The sequence below is a fragment of the Oncorhynchus clarkii genome, chromosome 17 (genome assembly GCF_045791955.1).
Source record: "Oncorhynchus clarkii lewisi isolate Uvic-CL-2024 chromosome 17, UVic_Ocla_1.0, whole genome shotgun sequence".
Lineage (NCBI taxonomy): Eukaryota > Metazoa > Chordata > Actinopteri > Salmoniformes > Salmonidae > Oncorhynchus > Oncorhynchus clarkii.
Genome location: NC_092163.1, coordinates 85,452,445 through 85,474,050, shown reverse-complemented (window position 1 = coordinate 85,474,050; position 21,606 = coordinate 85,452,445). Strand labels below are relative to the sequence as shown.

The following is a 21,606-nucleotide window of genomic DNA, read 5'->3' as shown; positions in this document are numbered from 1 at the left end:
GAATGCTTTTCAAACAGCCTTGAAGGAGTTCCCACATATGCTGAGCACACGGCTACTTTTCCTTCACTCTGCGGTCCAACTCATCCCAAACCATTTCAATTGGGTTGAGGTCGAGTGATTGTGGACCCAGGTCATCTGATGCAACACTCCATCACTCTCCTCCTTGGTCAAATAGCCCTTACACAGCCTGGAGGTGTGTTTGGTCAATGTCCTGTTGACAAATAAATGATAGTCCCACAGAGCGCAAACCAGATGGGATGGCATATCGCTGCAGAATGCTGTGGTAGCCATGCTGGTTAATTGTGCCTTGAATTCTAAATACATCATAGACAGTATCACCAGCAAAGCACCCCCACGCTGTCACACCTCCTCCTCCGTGCTTCACGGTGGGAACCACACGCACGGAGGTCATCCATTTACCTACTCCCGAGTGGGGCAGTGTTCGAAGGCACTGCGTCTCAGTGCTAGAGGCATCACTACAGACCCTGGTTTGATTCCTGGTTGTATCACATACGGCCGTGATTGGGAGTCCCATAGGGCGGCAGACAATTGGCCCAGTGTTGGCCGAGGTAGGTCGTCATTGTAAATAAGAATTTGTTCTTACCTGACTTGCCTAGTTAAATAAAAAATTTAATAAAATACTCTGAGTGTTAACCTTTAGTTGGCTTGCCGTATTTTGATTTCTAGACGAGCATCCTTTATCTGATTTCCCTGATTTTGTTTCCTGTCTTTAAGTGTGGTGTGGATTTTTCTTTTGTTTGCCTCTTCATAGGCAAATTTAGTGGCCGATCGTGTTCGGTGTCTTTTAGGTTCCAGTTGTTGTTGCCAGTCAACTTTCAGTGTTCACCCCCATGAGTGTCTTTCAGAACCCATCCTAAAACCGATCTTGTTTCATTTTGGTTGTTGGTCAGTGATTCTTTGTTAGTTCCCCCTTCTGTTTGAGCGACATTATTTGTTTTTTTGATTGGGAATGTAACAGTCATCAGCAAAGATTGAAAAAAATAAGGAGCCTAGACAGCTGCCCTGGGGAATCCCTGATTCAACCTGGATTATGTTGGAGAGCCTTCCATTAAAGAACACCCTCTGTGTTCTGTTAGAAAGGTAACTCTTTATCCACAATATAGCAGGGGGTGTAAAGCCATAACACATACCTTTTTCAGCAGCAGACTATGATTGATCATTTCAAAAGCTGCACTGAAGTCTAACAAAACTGCTCCCACAATCTTTTTATCAAGTTCTCTCAGCCAATCATCAGTCATTTGTGTAAGTGCCGTGCATGTTGAATGTCCTTCCCTAAAAGTCTTGTCAATTTGTTTACAGTAAAATAGCATTGTGTCTGGTCAAACACAATTTTTTCCAAAAGTTTACTAAGAGTTGGTAACAGGCTGATTGGTCGACTATTTGAGCTAGTAAAGGAGGCTTTACTTGACTTTTGCTTCCCTCCAGGCCCGAGGGCACACACTTTCTAGTTGGCTTAAATTGAAGATATGGCAAATAGAAGTGGTAAAATCATCCGCTATTATCCTCAGTAATTTTCCACTTTACAAAATGTTAAATGACAATGATTGTCTTTCATAATTTGATAAGTTGTACTTGGATGTGTAGTGTCAGCTTTTGTTGCTGGCATGTCATGCCTAAATTTGCTCATCTTAATTGTAATTGGCAACATCAGTCGGTTTTGTGGTGAATTTTATTTTATTTTACCTTTATTTAACTAGGCAAGTCAGTTAAAGAACAAATTCTTATTTTCAATGACGGCCTTGGAACAGTGGGTTAACTGCCTGTTCAGGGTGAGTGAGCCATCTAATTCAATGAATGATGGAGCCGAGTTTGCCTTTTTGCCCAAAATATCATTTAAGGGACTCCAAAGACTTTTACTATCATTAATCTTTGTTTCAAAGTACATTTTCTTATTTTTATTCAGTTTAGTCACATGACTTCTCAATGTGCAGTAAGTTTGCCAATCGGTTGTGCAGCCAGACTTTTTTGCCATTCCTTTTGCCTCCCTTTCAACCATACAATTTCTCAATTCCACAACGATTTATCAGTTTTTGTGCATGATTATTAGTAAGTGGAATCAGCAATTTCATAAATGTGTCAAGTGCAGCATCTAGTTGCTCCTCATTACACACCACAGAACAACAAAAATGATTTACATCAACAGCATAGGAGTCATTACAAAACTTATTGTATGAACTCTTATACATTATATTAGGCCCAGCCTTTGGAACTTTGGTTTTCCAAGATATGTCTAGTACATTGTGATCACTACATCTTATGGATTTGGATACTGCTTTAAAGCAAATATCTGCAGCATTAGTAATGATATGATCAATACACGTTGATTATTTCCTTCCTGTGCTGTTTGTAACTAGCCTGGTAGGTTGACTGATAACCTGAACCAGATTGCACGCACTGGTTACAGTTTGAAGATTTTTCATGAGTGGGCAGCTTGATGAAATCCAGTCAATATTTAAATCACCCAGAAAATATACCTCTCTTTTGATATCACAGACATTATCAAGCATTTCACACACGGTATCCAGATACTGACTGTTAACACTTGGTGGTCTACAGCAGCTTCCCACAAGAATGGGCTTTAGATGAGGCAGATTAACCTGTATATAAACGTTTGTTGTCATATGCATATTCTTAAAAACATAGGTGCTTCATCAGATCAAACAAACAAACTGAGTGCTCACTTCCCAACAGGGTAGATGGTAGATGAACCTGTAGCCATATTACTTCAACAGTATTTATCATGTGATCCTCTCTTAGATTTACAGGAATGTGGTTCTGAATATAAACAGCAAAACACCTCCACCATTGGCATTTCTGTCTTCTCTGTAGATCATCTGTAGATGTCACAACCATGTATTACCACTGTATCATCAAAGGTATTATCTAAGTGAGTTTCAGAGGTAGTCAGAATAGGTATGTCATCTGTTACTAGCATGTTATTGACTTCATTAACCACTTTCTGGAATGCTTGATTGTTTTCATTGCTTTACTGGGAAGCTTAGCAGAAGTAGATATGCTCATGTTATTTATGTTAATGCAGGGTGAGCTGCACCCAGTGAACTTCCTACTAGTGCACAACAGCTATTGTATGCAGTAATCATGTGCCGATAAACCAGAGTTATACTGTTAGCACTGAGGTGGTAGATTGAGCAGAGGCATTCAGTGCAGTAAGAGGGACATAAATTAGGTTATTTAGATTGTGTCTTCCCACGCTCCTAGAATAATGCATATTTGCTGAAGCTTTATGACAACTCAGTGACACAATGGTCGGGATTAACTGAGCTGGGCTTGAGTCATTGATAAGTAATTGTCTCAATTGAAGAGGAGTGGGACAAGATCAACAGCCTGATCAACTCTATGCGAAGGAGATGTGTCGCGCTGCACGAGGCAAATGGTGGTCACACCAGACACTGACTTTTTTTATTATCCACACCCCTACCTTTTTAAAAATTGTATCTTTGACCAACAGATGAACATTTTATATTCCCAGTCATGTGAAATTGATAGATTAGGGCCTAAGGAATTTATTTAAATTGACTGATTTTATTTTATGAACTGTGTCTCAGTGAAATCTTTGAAATTGTTGCGTTTATATTTTATTTATATTTTATTTTTCAGTGTAGATGCGTGTCAAATGGTTCATGCAATGAGAGATGGACATCACTACTCTCTACCTATCTCTACCCAAACCATAAGAACTACATCTCTACCTATCCCTACTCAAACCATGAGAACTATCTTTACCTAAACCATAATAACTACCAATCTAACCCCAAACCATAAGAACTACCAACATACCCATCTATTTAGCTCTACACAAACCATAAGAACTACATATGTACCTATCTACTTAAACCATAAGAACTACCAATGTATCTAACCTTACCTAAACCATAAGAACTACCTATCTGTTGTTATGACATGACCTTATCATCAATCTGAATACTGTTATTTATCTAATGACCTAAACATGTTTAATTGTTACCTGATTAAATTAATAATGTAACAATTAAGTCATTAGGATCTGGGGCACCACAAGAGCGGTTCTTTAAAGAGTTATCATCTCCAGAATTCAACTCTAAAGTTCTTTACCTATCACATCTATAAACAGTTAACTTAATCATAACCTCGTATCATATCATCATTCTGAACAGTCGTAACCTATTTGCATCTGCAAAACACAAGCCTTACTTATGATTCAGTACTACACAAATTGGTTAAATTATTTATTTACTAGCTAACTAAATGGTAACACAGGATAAACTAAATGGTAACACAGGATAAACATACACACTTAATACATTAAAAACAGGTCCCTACCAGACTGACAACAATATGTCTGCTTGTTACAAAATACATGGAGAGGGCAAGAGAGAGGGACAGAGACACTTAACTTTGGTACATTTAGAAACTACTCTCACTTATAGTACTCTTGTACTTTGCACAGGAGCCGTTCCCCGCTTGGAGTAAGAAATCATGAAGGTATTTACGTGAAAATGCCTTGGTTCGCCGTGTATCTCTCTCAGAGTTGGGCCACCTTGGAAAGGGGGTTAGGCCTTTTCGCGGTAAGGCTATGATTGTCCGAAATGGTTCTGAGAAGTCTTCTACTGTTGTCCTTTTCTGTAGTTGTCTGGTATCTGGTGATTTGTTGTGTAGTCCTGAACAGAAATACAGAGTTTATTCTCCTTCCATTCGCTCTGGAAGATGCTTCTTTGATGATAGGCTATTCTGCCATGTCGCTGGTTCCCAGTGGGGTGATGAGAGTAGCGCACTATGGTGGTTTGAGCAGAATAGTAAAATGGCTCCGCTTCAATTAGCTTATTTAGATACTTTACTTAGGACAGCTAATCAGCCGTACCACTGCTGGTCCGGGAGGTGACATTATCGTCTCTACCTCGTGTTGAGATTCAGAGTTCAAACCACTTTGAAGCGTGACCTGCAGCTCTACGTCTCTCTGGTCTTATATGTTAATTTATAACCCATCATTTCATACAGTTTGTTAGAAAGGGCGTTTCTGTCAGTCTGACAAGCTCTCTGACCTCACTCAGGGACGTGGCTTGTCACTGTGCAAAGTTTATGTAAAACAATTATCTCTTATGACTCCTAAAATCATGCCCCTCTCTTAAAACCTCTTAAAGCTAGGGGGCAGAATTTTCACTTTTGGATAAATAGCGTGCCCAATTTCAACTTCCTGTTACTCATGCCAAGAATATAAGATATGCATATTATTCATAGATTTGGATAGAAAACACTCTGAAGTTTCTAAAACTGTTTGAATCATGTCTGTGAGTATAACAGAACTTATGTAGCAGGCAAAACCCCGAGGACTAACTGTTCAGAATTATAATTTTTTTCCCATCTCTCTTCCCTGTATTGTCTTTGCCATTGGAAATTTAATAGAAATATACTTTCAGTTCCTACATCTTCCACACGATGTCGCCAGTGTTTGGAATATCGTTGAGGTTATTTCTTTGTCTTAGCAGGAAGTAGGCCAACTCGGAACGGGGGACCCTTTTGTGAGTTGCACAAGACGTGATGAGAAGAGTTGGTTTCTTTTCGTTCATGTATTGAATACAGATTGCCCCGTCTACAATTTGATCGATTATTAACGTTTAAAAATACCTAACGTTGTATTACAAAAGTAGTTTGAAATATTTTGGCAAAGTTTATAGGCAACTTTTGAAATATTTTGTAGTGACGTTGTGTTTTTCTAAGCTGTTTTTTTATGGATCAAACGGGCTTTATAAATGGACATTTTCGATATATATGGACGGAATTAATCGTACAAAAGGACCAATTGTGATGTTTATGGGACATATTGGAGTGCCAACAAAAGAAGCACGTCACAGGTAATGCATATTTTATATTTTATTTCAGTGTTTTGTGTAGCGCCTGCTACGCTAGCTCTTTTGTTTACTACTGGTGAAGATGGGCGCATGCTATCAGATAATAGCTTCTTATGCTTTCGCCGCAAAGCATTTTAAAAATCTGACATGTTGGCTGGATTCACAATGAGTGTAGCTTTAATTGAGTATCTTACGTGTGGGATTTAACGAAAGTTTGAATTTTATAGCATTTTATTTTAATCTGGCGCTCTGCATTTACCCTGGCAATTGGCCAATTGAGACGCTAGCGTCTCCCTATCCTCAAGAGGTTTTAATTAACCCCCACCAGTTCCTTCCTCCCCCCTCTGCGGGTGAGAGAGGGTCTAATTGAAGTTATTAATTGCAAACCTGATCTGACCTATTTGGATCCTCACAGGACAGTCATGACCCTGTCTATCTTTACCTAAACCATAAGAACGACCTATCTTTAACTAAACCATAAGAACTACCTATCTCTACCTAAACCATATGAACTACCTGTCTCTACCTAAACCATTAGAATGGTTGAGAATAATGGACCCATAACAACGTGAAGTTCTGGATCTGGATTTTATATGTTTTTGGTACAGTGAAATAGAAAGCTATAGAAAAAGACAATTGAATACTTTTTATAACATTCCTTTAAATATAAAACATGTTGACTTCTGATGTGTATGTTAAACCAGTGGATTAGCTTTTTGCCAATTTTTTATTTATATATTTTACCTTTATTTAACTAGGCGTCAGTTAAAAACAGCTTCTTATTTTCAATGACGGCCTAGGTGTGTGGGTTAACTGCCTGTTCAGGGGCAGTATGACAGATTTGTACCTTGTCAGCTTGGGGATTGGAACTTGAAACCTTTCGGTTACTAGTCCAACGCTCTAACCACTAGGCTACCCTGCCGTCCCAGTATGTGGGCCACAAGGAAGTAATACACACAACTATTAAAATGGACATCAATGTTGTACTCAAGAGTACCTCTTTACTCTAGGTTAGCTGTTGTTAACACTGGAACAGTTATAATCATACAGTATATACACATTCTCACACAGGACACAGGCATTTTAGTGTTCATTATGGATCATTTGTAGATATCGTACATTACGCGAATTTAGATGTTTGTCTAATGGGGATAATTTTTCCAACATACTGAATATAAGACTTGAGTGTCTAGTGCTGATTTCATACACTTGTACAAGCTCAAAGGACTGAATCCATGGGGTTTTGTACTTCATTTCCAAAGCTTCAGAATCTACTGTAATGTCTAGATGGCAGTAGGACATGCAATATAGTGAGAAAACACACATAAACCTGAATGCATGGAAAGTTTGTTCTTTACAGTACGAGAGGGAACATACACAGAAGAGGCTGACATCACTCTCCATCTCTCTTCTTCTGCCTGGGTTGTGTCTGGGCATGTCCTGTCTCTTGTCAGCTTCATAGTCATACATCACTCTCCGTCCCTCCTCTTCTGAATGGGTTGTGTCTGGGCATGTCCTGTCTCTTGTTAGCTTCATAGTCATACATCACTCTCCATCCCTCCTCTTCTGAATGGGTTGTGTCTGGGCATGTCCTGTCTCTTGTTAGCTTCATAGTCATACATCACTCTCCATCCCTCCTCTTCTGAATGGGTTGTGTCTGGGCATGTCCTGTCTCTTGTTAGCTTCATAGTCATACATACATAGTGACAGGACAGACCTCATCCCTAAATCAGAGTGAGGAGGAGATACAAGGAGCCTCTGGACTCTGGAGAACTAGTCAGGAAATAGGAAGAGATATTCTGTGTCTGGTGCTCCGTTCATGTGCTCCTCTGAAAATCAGAAACTTAGCAATCCTACCAAACGTTGTTTTGGATGTTGGAAACTGTAATATTGATAATTCCATGAGAAAACAGCAACTCAAGTTTCCCAGTCAAGCATGTATGAATTTCCAAGAGGCACATGAACGCAGCAGTTGTGTACTCAGCACCCCGGCCCCTCTTCTCTCTCTGTCCTGGAGTAAAGTAGCACATCCCTAACCCCAATCCTACCCCTCTCAGGGATCTGACATGTCCATGAAGTCATTCTCTGGTGGCGGGCCGCTCCGGTACCAGCTGCAGGAAGAGTCTGAGCTTTTGAAGCAGGCATACTGTCTGGCCTGCTCCCCACTCAGACTGTTAACCACCAGCCAGTCGGTCCAAAGACACTCATTATCCGTAGTGGTGGCACAAGGTACTGAGTAGCAGGTAGCAATCTGAGGATAATGACAAGGGGTTTGGGTTAGGTTGTTATAATGGCAATCTGGGGACAACAACCAGGTTATGGTGGCAATCTGGGGACAACAACCAGGTAATAATGGTAATCTGGGGACAACAACCAGGTTATAGTGGCAATCTGGGGACAACAACCAGGTTATAGTGGCAATCTGGGGACAACAACCAGGTAATAATGGCAATCTGGGGACAACAACCAGGTAATAATGGCAATCTGGGGACAACAACCAGGTAATAATGGCAATCTGGGGACAACAACCAGGTTATAGTGGCAATCTGGGGACAACATGAAGGATTATAGTGGCAATCTGGGGACAACAACCAGGTAATAGTGGCAATCTGGGGACAACAACCAGGTTATAGTGGCAATCTGTGGACAATAACCAGGTAATAGTGGCAATCTGGGGGCAAAAACCAAGTTATAGTGGCAATCTGGGGACAACAACCAGGTTATAGTGGCAATCTGGGGACAACATGAAGGATTATAGTGGCAATCTGGGGACAATAACCAGGTTATAGTGGTAATCTGGGGACAAAAACAGGGTTCTAGTGGCAATCTGGGGACAACAACCAGGTTATAGTGGCAATCTGGGGACAACAACCAGGTTATAGTGGAAATCTGGAGACAACAACCAGGTTATAGTGGAAATCTGGGGACAACAACCAGGTTATAGTGGCAATCTGGGGACAACATGAAGGATTATAGTGGCAATCTGGGGACAATAACCAGGTTATAGTGGTAATCTGGGGACAACAACAAGGTTCTAGTGGCAATCTGGGGACAACAACAAGGTTCTAGTGGCAATCTGGGGACAACAACCAGGTTATAGTGGCAATCTGGGGACAACAACCAGATTATAGTGGCCAGGTTATAGTGGCAATCTGGGGTTAAAAAACAGGTTATAGTGGCAATCTGGGGTTAAAAAACAGGTTATAGTGGCAATCTGGGGACAATAACCAGGTAATAGTGGCAATCTGGGGACAACAACAAGGATTATAGTGGCAATCTGGGGACAACAACCAGGTTATAGTGGCAATCTGGGGACAACAACCAGGTTATAGTGGCAATCTGTTATAGTGGCAATCTGGGGACAATAACCAGGTTATAGTGGTAATCTGGGGACAACAACAAGGTTCTAGTGGCAATCTGGGGACAACAACCAGGTTATAGTGGCAATCTGGGGACAACAACCAGGTTATAGTGGCAATCTGGAGACAACAACCAGGTTATAGTGGAAATCTGGGGTTAAAAAACAGGTTATAGTGGCAATCTGGGGGCAAAAGCCAGGTTATAGTGGCAATCTGGGGACAGCAACCAGGTAATAGTGGCAATCTGGGGACAACATGAAGGATTATACTGGCAATCTGGGGACAACAACCAGGTAATAGTGGCAATCTAGGGACAACAACCAGGTTATAGTGGCAATCTGTGGACAATAACCAGGTTATAGTGGCAATCTGGAGACAACAACCAGGTTATAGTGGCAATCTGGGGACAACAACCAGGTTATAGTGGCAATCTGGGGACAACATGAAGGATTATAGTGGCAATCTGTGGACAATAACCAGGTTATAGTGGTAATCTGGGGACAACAACAAGGTTCTAGTGGCAATCTGGGGACAACAACCAGGTTATAGTGGCAATCTGGGGACAACAACCAGGTTATAGTGGCAATCTGGAGACAACAACCAGGTTATAGTGGCAATCTGGGGTTAAAAAAACAGGTTATAGTGGCAATCTGGGGGCAAAAACCAGGTTATAGTGGCAATCTGGGGACAGCAACCAGGTAATAGTGGCAATCTGGGGACAACATGAAGGATTATAGTGGCAATCTGGGGACAATAACCAGGTTATAGTGGTAATCTGGGGACAACAACGAGGTTCTAGTGGCAATCTGGGGACAACATGAAGGATTATAGTGGCAATCTGGGGACAACAACCAGGTAATAGTGGCAATCTAGGGACAACAACCAGGTTATAGTGGCAATCTGGGGACAACATGAAGGATTATAGTGGCAATCTGGGGACAATAACCAGGTTATAGTGGTAATCTGGGGACAACAACAAGGTTCTAGTGGCAATCTGGGGACAACAACCAGGTTATAGTGGCAATCTGGGGTTAAAAAAACAGGTTATAGTGGCAATCTGGGGACAGCAACCAGGTAATAGTGGCAATCTGGGGACAACATGAAGGATTATAGTGGCAATCTGGGGACAATAACCAGGTTATAGTGGTAATCTGGGGACAACAACGAGGTTCTAGTGGCAATCTGGGGACAACAACCAGGTTATAGTGGCAATCTGGGGACAACAACCAGGTTATAGTGGCAATCTGGGGACAACAACCAGGTTATAGTGGCAATCTGGGGACAACAACCAGGTTATAGTGGCAATCTGGGGGCAAAAACCAGGTTACAGTTGCAATCTGGGTTCAAAAACCAGGTTATAGTGGCAATCTGGAGACAACAACCAGGTTATAGTGACAATCTGGGGGCAAAAACCAGGTTATAGTTGCAATCTGGGTTCAAAAACCAGGTTATAGTGGCAATCTGGGGGCAAAAAACAGGTTATAGTGACAATCTGGGGGCAAAAACCAGGTTATAGTGGCAATCTGGGGACAAAAACCAGGTTATAGTGGTAATCTGGGGGCAAAAACCAGGTTATAGTGGCAATCTGGGGACAACAACCAGGTAATAGTGGCAATCTGGGGACAACATGAAGGATTATAGTGGCAATCTGGGGACAATAACCAGGTTATAGTGGTAATCTGGGGACAATAACGATGTTCTAGTGGTAATCTGGGGACAACAACCAGGTAATAGTGGCAATCTGGGGTCAACATGAATGATTATAGTGGCAATCTGGGGACAATAACCAGGTTATATTGGTAATCTGGGGACAATAACGAGGTTCTACTGGTAATCTGGGGACAACAACCAGGTTATAGTGGCAATCTGGGGACAACATGAAGGATTATAGTGGCAATCTGGGGACAATAACCAGGTTATAGTGGCAATCTGGGGACAATAACCAGGTTATATTGGTAATCTGTGGACAATAACCAGGTTATAGTGGCAATCTGGTAACAACCAGGTTATAGTGGCAATCTGGAGACAACATGAAGGATTATAGTGGCAATCTGGGGACAATAACCAGGTTATAGTGGCAATCTGGGGACAACAACCAGGTTATAGTGGCAATCTGGAGACAACAACCAAGTTATAGTGGCAATCTGGGGACAACAACGAGGTTCTAGTGGTAATCTGGGGACAACAACCAGGTAATAGTGGCAATCTGGGGACAACATGAAGGATTATAGTGGCAATCTGGGGACAACAACCAGGTTATATTGGTAATCTGGGGACAATAACGAGGTAGTGGCAATCTGGAGACAACAACCAAGTTATAGTGGCAATCTGGAGACAACAACCAAGTTATAGTGGCAATCTGGGGACAACAACCAGGTTATAGTGGCAATCTGGGGACAACATGAAGGATTATAGTGGCAATCTGGGGACAACAACCAGGTTATAGTGGCAATCTGGGGACAACAACCAGGTTATAGTGGCAATCTGGGGTTAAAAAACAGGTTATAGTGGCAATCTGGGGGCAAAAACCAGGTTATAGTGGCAATCTGGGGACAGCAACCAGGTAGTAGTGGCAATCTGGGGACAACATGAAGGATTATAGTGGCAATCTGGGGACAATAACCAAGTTATAGTGGTAATCTGGGGACAACAACCAGGTTATAGTGGCAATCTGGGGAGAACATGAAGGATTATAGTGGCAATCTGGGGACAATAACCAGGTTATAGTGGCAATCTGGGGACAACATGAAGGATTACAGTGGCAATCTGGGGACAATAACCAGGTTATAGTGGTAATCTGGGGAAAACAACGAGGTTCTAGTGGCAATCTGGGGACAACAACCAGGTTATAGTGGCAATCTGGGGACAACAACCAGGTTATAGTGGCAATCTGGAGACAACAACGAGGTTCTAGTGGCAATCTGGGGACAACAACCAGGTTATAGTGGCAATCTGGGGACAACAACCAGGTTATAGTGGCAATCTGGGGACAACAACGAGGTTCTAGTGGCAATCTGGGGACAACATGAAGGATTATAGTGGCAATCTGGGGACAATAACCAGGTTATAGTGGCAATCTGGAGACAACAACCAGGTTATAGTGGCAATCTGGAGACAACAACCAGGTTATAGTGGCAATCTGGGGACAACAACCAGGTTATAGTGGCAATCTGGGGACAACATGGAGGATTATAGTGGCAATCTGGGGACAATAACCAGGTTATAGTGGTAATCTGGGGACAACAACCAGGTTATAGTGGCAATCTGGAGACAACAACCAGGTGGGCAATCTGGGGACAATAACCAGGTTATAGTGGTAATCTGGGGACAATAACCAGGTTATAGTGGTAATCTGGGGACAACAACGAGGTTCTAGTGGCAATCTGGGGACAACAACCAGGTAATAGTGGCAATCTGGGGACAACAACCAGGTTATAATGGCAATCTGGGGACAGGTTATAGTGGCAATCTGGAGGTTATAGTGGCAATCTGGGGACAGCAACCAGGTAATAGTGGCAATCTGGGGACAACATGAAGGATTGGTGGCAATCTGGGGACAATAACCAGGTTATAGTGGTAATCTGGGGACAACAACGAGGTTCTAGTGGCAATCTGGGGACAACAACCAGGTTATAGTGGCAATCTGGGGACAACAACCAGGTTATAGTGGCAATCTGGAGACAACAACCAGGTTATAGTGGCAATCTGGGGACAACAACCAGGTTATAGTGACAATCTGGGGGCAAAAACCAGGTTATAGTTGCAATCTGGGTTCAAAAACCAGGTTATAGTGGCAATCTGGGGACAATCTGGGGGCAAAAACCAGGTTATAGTGGCAATCTGGGGGCAAAAACAAGGTTATAGTGGCAATCTGGGGGCAAAAACCAGGTTATAGTGGCAATCTGGGGACAACAACCAGGTAATAGTGGCAATCTGGGGACAACATGAAGGATTATAGTGGCAATCTGGGGACAATAACCAGGTTATAGTGGTAATCTGGGGACAACAACGAGGTTCTAGTGAAAATCTGGGGACAACAACCAGGTAATAGTGGCAATCTGGGGACAACAACCAGGTTATAGTGGCAATCTGGGGACAACAACCAGGTTATAGTGCCAATCTGGAGACAACAACCAGGTTATAGTGACAATCTGGGGGCAAAAACCAGGTTATAGTTGCAATCTGGGTTCAAAAACCAGCTTATAGTGGCAATCAGGGGGCAAAAACCAGGTTATAGTGACAATCTGGGGGCAAAAAACAGGTTATAGTGGCAATCTGGGGGCAAAAAACAGGTTATAGTGGCAATCTGGGGGCAAAAACCAGGTTATAGTGGCAATCTGGGAACAACAACCAGGTAATAGTGGCAATCTGGGGACAACATGAAGGATTATAGTGGCAATCTGGGGACAATAACCAGGTTATAGTGGTAATCTGGGGACAATAACGAGGTTCTAGTGGTAATCTGGGGACAACAACCAGGTAATAGTGGCAATCTGGGGACAACATGAAGGATTATAGTGGCAATCTGGGGACAATAACCAGGTTATATTGGTAATCTGGGGACAATAATGAGGTTCTAGTGGTAATCTGGGGACAACAACCAGGTTATAGTGGCAATCTGGGGAGAACATGAAGGATTATAGTGGCAATCTGGGGACAATAACCAGGTTATAGTGGCAATCTGGGGACAATAACCAGGTTATATTGGTAATCTGGGGACAATAACCAGGTTATATTGGCAATCTGGTAACAACCAGGTTATAGTGGTAATCTGGGGACAGCAGGAAGGGTTATAGTGACAACCTGGGGACAACAGGAAGGGGTTTGGGTTATGTTATAGCTTACTGTGAGATAGAGATAAAAAAAAAACAAAGACAGTGAGACATTTAGAACTCACCTTGCAGTCACACCCCATCTGGTATCTGTAGTTGAGGTTCTTCTTCTGCGACATGGACAGGTTGTCCCAGGGTTCTACCAGATCACACAGTCCAATGGACACCTTCCCATCACTCCACATACTACCTGCAGGACAACACAGACATCTTCCCATCACTCCACATAATACCTGTAGGACAACAGAGACACCTTCCCATCGCTCCACGCACTACCTGCAGGACAACACAGACACCTTCCCATCACTCCACATACTACCTGCAAAACAACATAAATTGGGTCAACACTGTAAGCCAATGAAGGTGCAGTATGTGTTGTAGAGTGCCTGCAGAAAGTATTCATTATTATTATTCCACATGTTGTTGTTACAGCCTGAATTCAAAATGGATTTACACAATAGCCCATAATGACAAAGTGAAAACTGATTTTTTTATGTTAGCAAATTTATTGAAAATAAAATACAGAAATGTACATAAGAATTCACATCCATGAGTCAATACTTGTTAGAATCTCTTTTGGCAGTGATTACAGCTGTGAGTCTTTCTGGGTAACTCTGTAAGAGCTTTGTACAATATTTGCACTATCTTTTTACATTTCTTCAAGCTCTGTCAAGTTGGTTGTTGATCATTGCTAGACAGTCATTTTCAAGTCTTGCCATAGTGTTCCAAGCTGATTTAAGTCAAAACTGTAACTAAGCCACTCAGGAACATGCACTGTCTTCTTGGTAAGCAACTCCAGTGTATATTTGGCTATGTGTTTTAGGTTAATTTCCAGCTGAAAGGTGAATTCATCTCCCAGTGTCTGTTGGAGATGCAAATTGCTCCAACTTTAATCTACATGTACCATACAGGTTTTCCCCTAGGATTTTGACCGTGCTTAGCTCTATTCCGTTTATTTGTATCCTAAAAAAACTCTCCAGTCCTTGCAGATAACAAGCATATCCATAACATGATGCAGCCACCATGCTTGAAAATATGAAGTGTGGTACTCAGTGATGTGTTGTGTTGGATTTGTCCCAAACATGACACTTTGTATTCAGGAGATTAAGTTCATTTGACATGTTTTTAGCAGTTTTACTTTAGTGCGTTATTGCAAACAGGATTCATGTTTTGGAATATTTGTGACTCGTTTCAGGAAACTATGCGTATGTCACGGGTTACTACTTCACAGTAGAGCCATTTGAATGTAAACTTATTTTTTTATCAAAATATGTTTTTGGGCAGAAATGCCTTCTGGAACTGTCATGTGCCTTAATAACAGACTTTTATGCCATCTGTAAATACAAATAAAATTGTTAAATTAGAGCCTAGTTGGTTTAGCCACAGAAAAAGACAGCCACCTTCCCGCTAGCCATTATTGGCTGAGATGATGAGTGGGCTGGACATGCCGAGAGATAGGTTCGGATTGGTCTGCCATATAGCACACTTCGGTCAATTTGAGCTGGTCAGTATGTGTATGTGTCTAACACAGCTTTATTTTTATGTATCACGTAGTAGAACTGCATAAGTGTTGTTCGCCATTTTCTGGAGGACCGAGTTCTGAAATCAGTGGAATTAGAGTATGATAGCTAAGGAGATGGAGAAAACACTAGATCTTCAAACTAAGGGTAACCATGGCATCTGTGACAGGGAGAAGCACCCATCCATGATGTATGATGTAAGATAGTTTAGCTAGCTACATTTTCAGATATTACTTGTTTCTTATTTTGACAGAAAGTAATTTTCATTTCAAGTTAAAGTGTACTGTTAGCTAGCTAGCTAATGTTAGCTGGCTGGCTCGCTAGCTAACGGTACGTGCATGATCTTATTATTCGTATCTCAGAGCCATTAGCTTTGCTAGTTAAATCCTAATATTATCTAGCTAACATTGAACCTGGTTGGTTAGCTACCTGCAGATTCATGCAGGGTAGTAACATCATGAGTATGGTTCATTGTTTAGCTAGCTAGCTACATGTCTTAACAAGAATCAATTTCAATAGAATGTCACTGCGACAACTGTAGATAGACATAGCTGGTAAATGCGCTCTGGCTATCTACTCTGATTTCAGAGCACTCTCGTCTGAGTGTGTCAGAGTGCAGAATAACTGACGAATTTACGAACACTCAACACAAGTTGAATATGGCCGGTGTCAGTAAAAGTTGGTAAAAAAGCGTAAATTGTAAATCTAAGTAAAGGAATGGAATTAAGAATATATAAACTCAATATATAAACTCTAAACTCAACTCTCTAGAGACAGCAGGAGCGGTAGAGATACTCTGAATGATCGGCTATGAAAAGCCTGTTGCACCCTTGACAACCACTGTGATTATTATTATTTGACCCTGCTGGTCATCTATGAACATTTTAACATCTTGGCCATGTGCTTCTACGCTTGCTGTTTGGGGTTTTAGGCTGGGTTTCTGTACAGCACTTTGAGATATCAGCTGATATCAGCTGATGTAAGAAGGGCTTTATAAATACATTTGATTTGATAAACATATGGATGAGCACTTTGAGATATCAGCTGATGTACGAAGGGCTATATATATAAAAATACATTTGATTTGATTTGATGAGCAATGTCAGAGCGGCATAGACTAAGATGCAGTAGAATAGAATACAGTATATATTGTACATATGAGATCAGTATTGAAAAATATGTAAACATTATTAGTGACTAGTAGAGATGCACCGATATTATATTTTTTGGCGATACCGCTATCCAATATTTTCCTTACCCAAAAAAACAATACCGATACCCATAATTTACAATTTTTGCGGCCTATTAAGCATTCTAGTACAGTTAAATAGTTAACACACACACAAGGACACAGCGTTCTAAGGCATTGTATCTCAGTGCAAGAGGTGTCACTACAGTCCCTGGTTCGAATCCAGTCTGTATCACATCCGGCCGTGATTGGGAGTCCCATAGGGCGGCGAACAATTGGCCCAGCGTCTTCCGGGTTTGGCCTTGGTAGGCCGTCATTGTTAATAAGAATTTGTTCTTAACTGACTTGCCTAGTCAAATAAAGGTTACACACACACACCCCACTGACCAAAAAGTTATTTTGTTGTAATTTATGTATGTCCCCATTACCAGTAAAACATAATCAAAACCTATTTCTTTCACTTACTTGCTGTGCTGTTTCACTCTTCATTTGTTCAGTCTTTTCATTCTCAACCAAGATCCGTGGCCTCTCTTCCTCCGTGTGCACTGTCACTGTGTCCATTTCCGTCTTGTCCAGCTGAGTATGTAACATTTCATGTAAACCCTGTTTTTTGTCTGCATCAAAGTAGCTGTCCTTGTACATAGCATCGAGCATAGTGACAACACAGTAAAGCATGGTGGCGACACTTGTTCACAGCCTACGTGGGCAGTTTTGTTGCCGGGGCAAACTGTTGTCAAGGGCAACTGTTTAATTCGCCAATGTGGGCCAGTAAAAACTGGTTAGCTTAGCATTGGTGAAGTCAGAATGGGAATGCGCACTCCACTGTTCGGTGGCGTTGGAATTAGAATACAAATACTACACTGAACAAAAGTATAAACGCAACATGTAAAGTGTTGGTCCCATGTTTCATAAGCTGAAAAAAAGATCCCAGAAATGTTTCATATGCACATAAAACTTCTCAAATTTTGTGCACATTTGTTTACATGCCTGTCAGTTTTGTTCAGCAGATGTTTCAAGGCCATGACACGTCTGCTGCAGGTGCAGTTGATGAGCTTATTTCTCGAGTCAGTTGTTCGAATGGAGCTAGCTAGTGTGTTCATGTTTCCAGGTTTCAAACATGTTCTCAAATGCCATTGAAATGGCAGTAGAGGTATGACAACCAGCATATTCATGAGCATGCAATATGACTTTCCTCAGTACGAAATCCTCGACGGCCCACTGTGCTGTCAGACTCAGCATGCTCATGGGGCTGATATTGCTGGCCCAAATGTCAGTCGTGAAGCGAATAGCAGTGACGCTATTTCTGTGTAACTCCGGTAGAGATTTTTTTTTTTTTTTTTAAACAGGTAAGGTATAGTGTAATATGATCCTTGACTAGTCTCTCAAAGCACTTCATGATGACAGAAGTGAGTGCTACGGGACCTTTGCTTTCTTGGGTACAGGAACAATGGTGGCCATCTTGAAGCATGTGGGGACAGCAGACTGGTATGGGGAGAGATTGAATATGTCCCTAAACACACCAGCCAACTGATCTGCACATGATCTGAGGATGTGGCTAGGGATGCCGTCTGGGCCGGTAGCCTTGCGAGGGTTGACACGTTAAATGTCTTACTCACGTCAACCACAGCGAAGGAGAGCCCAAAGTCCTTGGTAGCGGTCCGCGGCAGTGGCACTGTGTTATCCTCAAAGCCGGTGAAGAAGATGTTTAGCTTGTCAGAAAGCAAGAAGTCGCTGTCCCTGATGTGGCTGGTTTTCCCTTTGTAGTCCATGATTGTCTCTATACTGATGTTTTGCCTATTTGATTGCCTTGCGAAGGGGAAACTACACTGCTTGTATTCTACCATGTTCCCAGTTACCTTGCCATGGTTAAATGTGCTGGATCGTGCTTTCAGTTTTGCACGAATGCTGCCATCTAGCCAGAGATTCTGGTTAGGGTACGTTTTAATAGTCACAGTGGGTACAATATATCCTATGCACTTCCTGATGTACTCAGTCACCATAAGTATATTCGTCAATGTTATTCTGGGAAGCTACCCGGAACATATCCTAGTCCGCGTGATCAAAACCATTTTGAAGGCCTTTATGGTAATGTGGTTCTCTGGTCAGATGAAACCAAGATTGTAGTCTTTGGCCTGAATGTCAAGCGTCATGTCTGGAGGAAACCTGGAACCATCCCTACGGTGAAGCATAGTAGTGGCAGCATCATGCTGTGGGGATGTTTGTCAGCGGCAGGGACTGGGAGACTAGTCAAAATCGAGGGAAAGATGACTGGAGCAAAGTACAGAGAGATCCTTCATGAAAACCTGCTTCAGAGCGCACAGCAAAGTTGCTGTGCAGCAACGCTCCCCATCCAACTTGACAGAACCTGAGAGGATCTGCAGAAAAGAATGGGAGAAACTCCCCAAATACAGGTATGTCAAGCTTGTAGCATCATAATCAAGAAGACTCTAGGATGTAATCGCTGCCAAAGGTGCTTCAACAAAGTACTGAGTAAAGGGTCTGAATACTTACGCACAAAATTATTATTGTTATATATTTTTTGCAAATAATTCTAAAAACCTGTTTCTGCTTGGTCATTATGTGTTATTGTGTGTTGATTGATGAGTGACAAACTATTTAATATATTTTCGAATATGGCTGTAACATAACAAAATGTGGAAAAAGTGAATGGGTCTGAATACTTTCAGAATGCAATGTGTCTACATATGGTGTTGAGTCATCCGCATTTACTCAAAACCAGTGGCATGTTATTAGTAATGATTGAAAAATGTAAGGGGCCTACACAGGCCTGGGGATTTCCTGACTCTACCTGAATTATGTTGGAGAGGCTTCCATTAAAGAATACCCCTGTGTTCTGTTAGACAAGTAACTCTTCACCCACAATATAGTAGGGAGTGTAAAGCCTTAACAAATATGTTAACAAATGTCAAAAGCCACACTAAAGTCTATAAAACAGCCCACACAATCTTTTTATCATCACTTTCTAGCAGCCAATCATCAGTCATTTGTGTCAGTGCTGTACTTGTTGTACAGTATGTTCTTCCCTATAAGTGTGCTGAAAGTCTGTTGTCACTGTAAAATAGCATTGTATCTGGTCAAACACAATTTCTTTCAAAAGTTTACTAAGGGTTGGTAACAAGCTGATTGGTCGGATATTTGAGTCAGTAAAGGGGGCTTTACTATTCTTGGGTAACGGAATGACTTTTGCTTCCCTCCAGGCCTGAGGGCACACACTTTCTAGTAGACTTAAATTGAAGATGTGGCAATATCGTCCGCTATTATCCTCAGTCATTTTCCATCCAGGATGTCAGACCCCGGTGGCTTGTCATTGTTGATAGACAACAATCATTTTTTCACCTCCTCCACACTCACTTTGTGGAACGCAAAAGTACTTGTCTTTCATACATTGGTCAGATTGAAATCACATTTTATTTTTCACATGCACTGAATACAACAGGTACAACCTTACCGTGAAATGTTTTACTTACAAGCCCTTAACCAACAATGAAGTTCAAGAAATAGAGTTAAGAAAATATTTACTAAATAAACTAAAGAATTTTTTAAATAAAAAGTAGCAAAATAACAATAACAAGGCTGTATACAGGGGGTACCTGTACCGAGTCAATGTGCGGGGGTATAAGTTAGTCAAGGTAATTTGTACATGTATGTTGGGGTAAAGTGACTACGCATAGATAATAAGAAGCAGCAGTGTAGAGGTCTGCAAATATGGCTGAATATAAACAGTGTAGTTATTCCCTCCGCAAGGCAATCAAACAAGTGAAATGCCAGTACAGGGACAAGGTGGAGTCTCAATTCAATGTGGCAGGGTCTACAGGAAATCACGGAATATAAAAACAAAAACAGCCACGTCACGGATACCGACGTCATGCTTCCAAACAAACTAAACACATTCTTTGCCCGCTTTGAGGATAATACAGTGACACCGTCTCGGCTCGCTAACAAAGTCTGCACCCCCCCCACCCCCCTTCTCAGTGGCTGATGTGAGTAAAACATTTAAACATGTTAACCCTCGCGAGGCTGCTGGCCCAGACGGCATCCCTAGCTGTGTCCTCAGAGCATGTGCAGACCAGTTGGCTGGTGTGTTAACAGACATATTTAATCTCTCCCTATTCCAGTCTGTTGTCCCCACATGCTTCAAGATGGCTACCATTGTTCCTGTACCCAAGAAGGCAAAGATAACTGAACTAAATGACTACTGCCCCGTAGCACTCACTTCTGTCATCATGAAGTACTTTAAGAGGCTAGTCAAGGATCATATCACCGCCACCATACCAGCCACCCTAGACCCACTTCAGTTTGCATACCGCCCCAACAGGTCCACAGATGACGCAATCGCCATCACACTGCCCTATCCCATCTGAACAAAAATAATACCTATGTAAGAATGCTGTTCATTGACTACAGCTCAGCATTCAACACCATAGTACCCTCCAAGCTCATCATCAAGCTGGAGGCCCTGGGTCTGAACCCCTCCCTGTGCAACTGGTTCCTGGACTTTCAGACGACCCGCCCCCAGGTGGTGAAGGTAGGAAATAACATTTCCACTTCCCGCAACACTGGGGCCCCACAAGGGTGTGTGCTCAGCCCTCTCTTGTACGCCCTGTTCACCCATGACTGCGTGGCCATGCACGCCTCCAACTCAATCATCAAGTTTGCAGACGACAGAACAGTAGTGGGCTTAATAACCAACAACGACGAGACAGCCTACAGGGAGGAGGTGAGGGCACTCAGAGTCTGGTGTCAGGAAAACAACCTCTTACTCAATGTCAACAAAACAAAGGAGATGATCGTGGACTTCAGGAACCAGCAGAGGGAGCA

The 21,606-nt window shown here is 42.1% G+C and overlaps 2 protein-coding genes across 2 annotated transcripts in view; one reads left to right on the top strand and one right to left on the bottom strand.

The window, feature by feature from the left end:
* LOC139371483 (synapsin-2-like) overlaps positions 1–21,606 on the top strand; it is a 218,542-nt gene that overhangs the window by 119,901 nt on the left and 77,035 nt on the right. Inside the window, 2 exon segments of the mRNA XM_071111936.1 lie at positions 19,595–19,623; positions 21,503–21,527. Coding sequence (XP_070968037.1) covers positions 19,595–19,623; positions 21,503–21,527 — 54 coding nt within the window.
* Positions 7,921–18,536, bottom strand: LOC139369993 (metalloproteinase inhibitor 2-like). The gene is made up of 3 exons (XM_071109271.1): positions 18,380–18,536; positions 14,124–14,248; positions 7,921–8,118 (listed from the first exon to the last, which is right to left on the bottom strand). Exons 1-3 carry the CDS (start codon positions 18,534–18,536, stop codon positions 7,921–7,923), a joined length of 480 nt encoding a protein of 159 aa, XP_070965372.1.

What these genes read in the sequence shown, in the direction of transcription:
- LOC139369993 (XM_071109271.1), bottom strand. Translation starts at nt 18,536, where the DNA reads ATGGACTACAAAGGGAAAACCAGCCACATCAGGGACAGCGACTTCTTG. An exon ending in CTTCGCTGTGGTTGACGTGA is followed by an intron (nt 14,249 to 18,379) that starts GTAAGACATTTA and finishes GTTGTCCTGCAG; the next exon opens with GTAGTATGTGGAGTGATGGG. An exon ending in AGATGGGGTGTGACTGCAAG is followed by an intron (nt 8,119 to 14,123) that starts GTGAGTTCTAAA and finishes CATTATCCTCAG; the next exon opens with ATTGCTACCTGCTACTCAGT.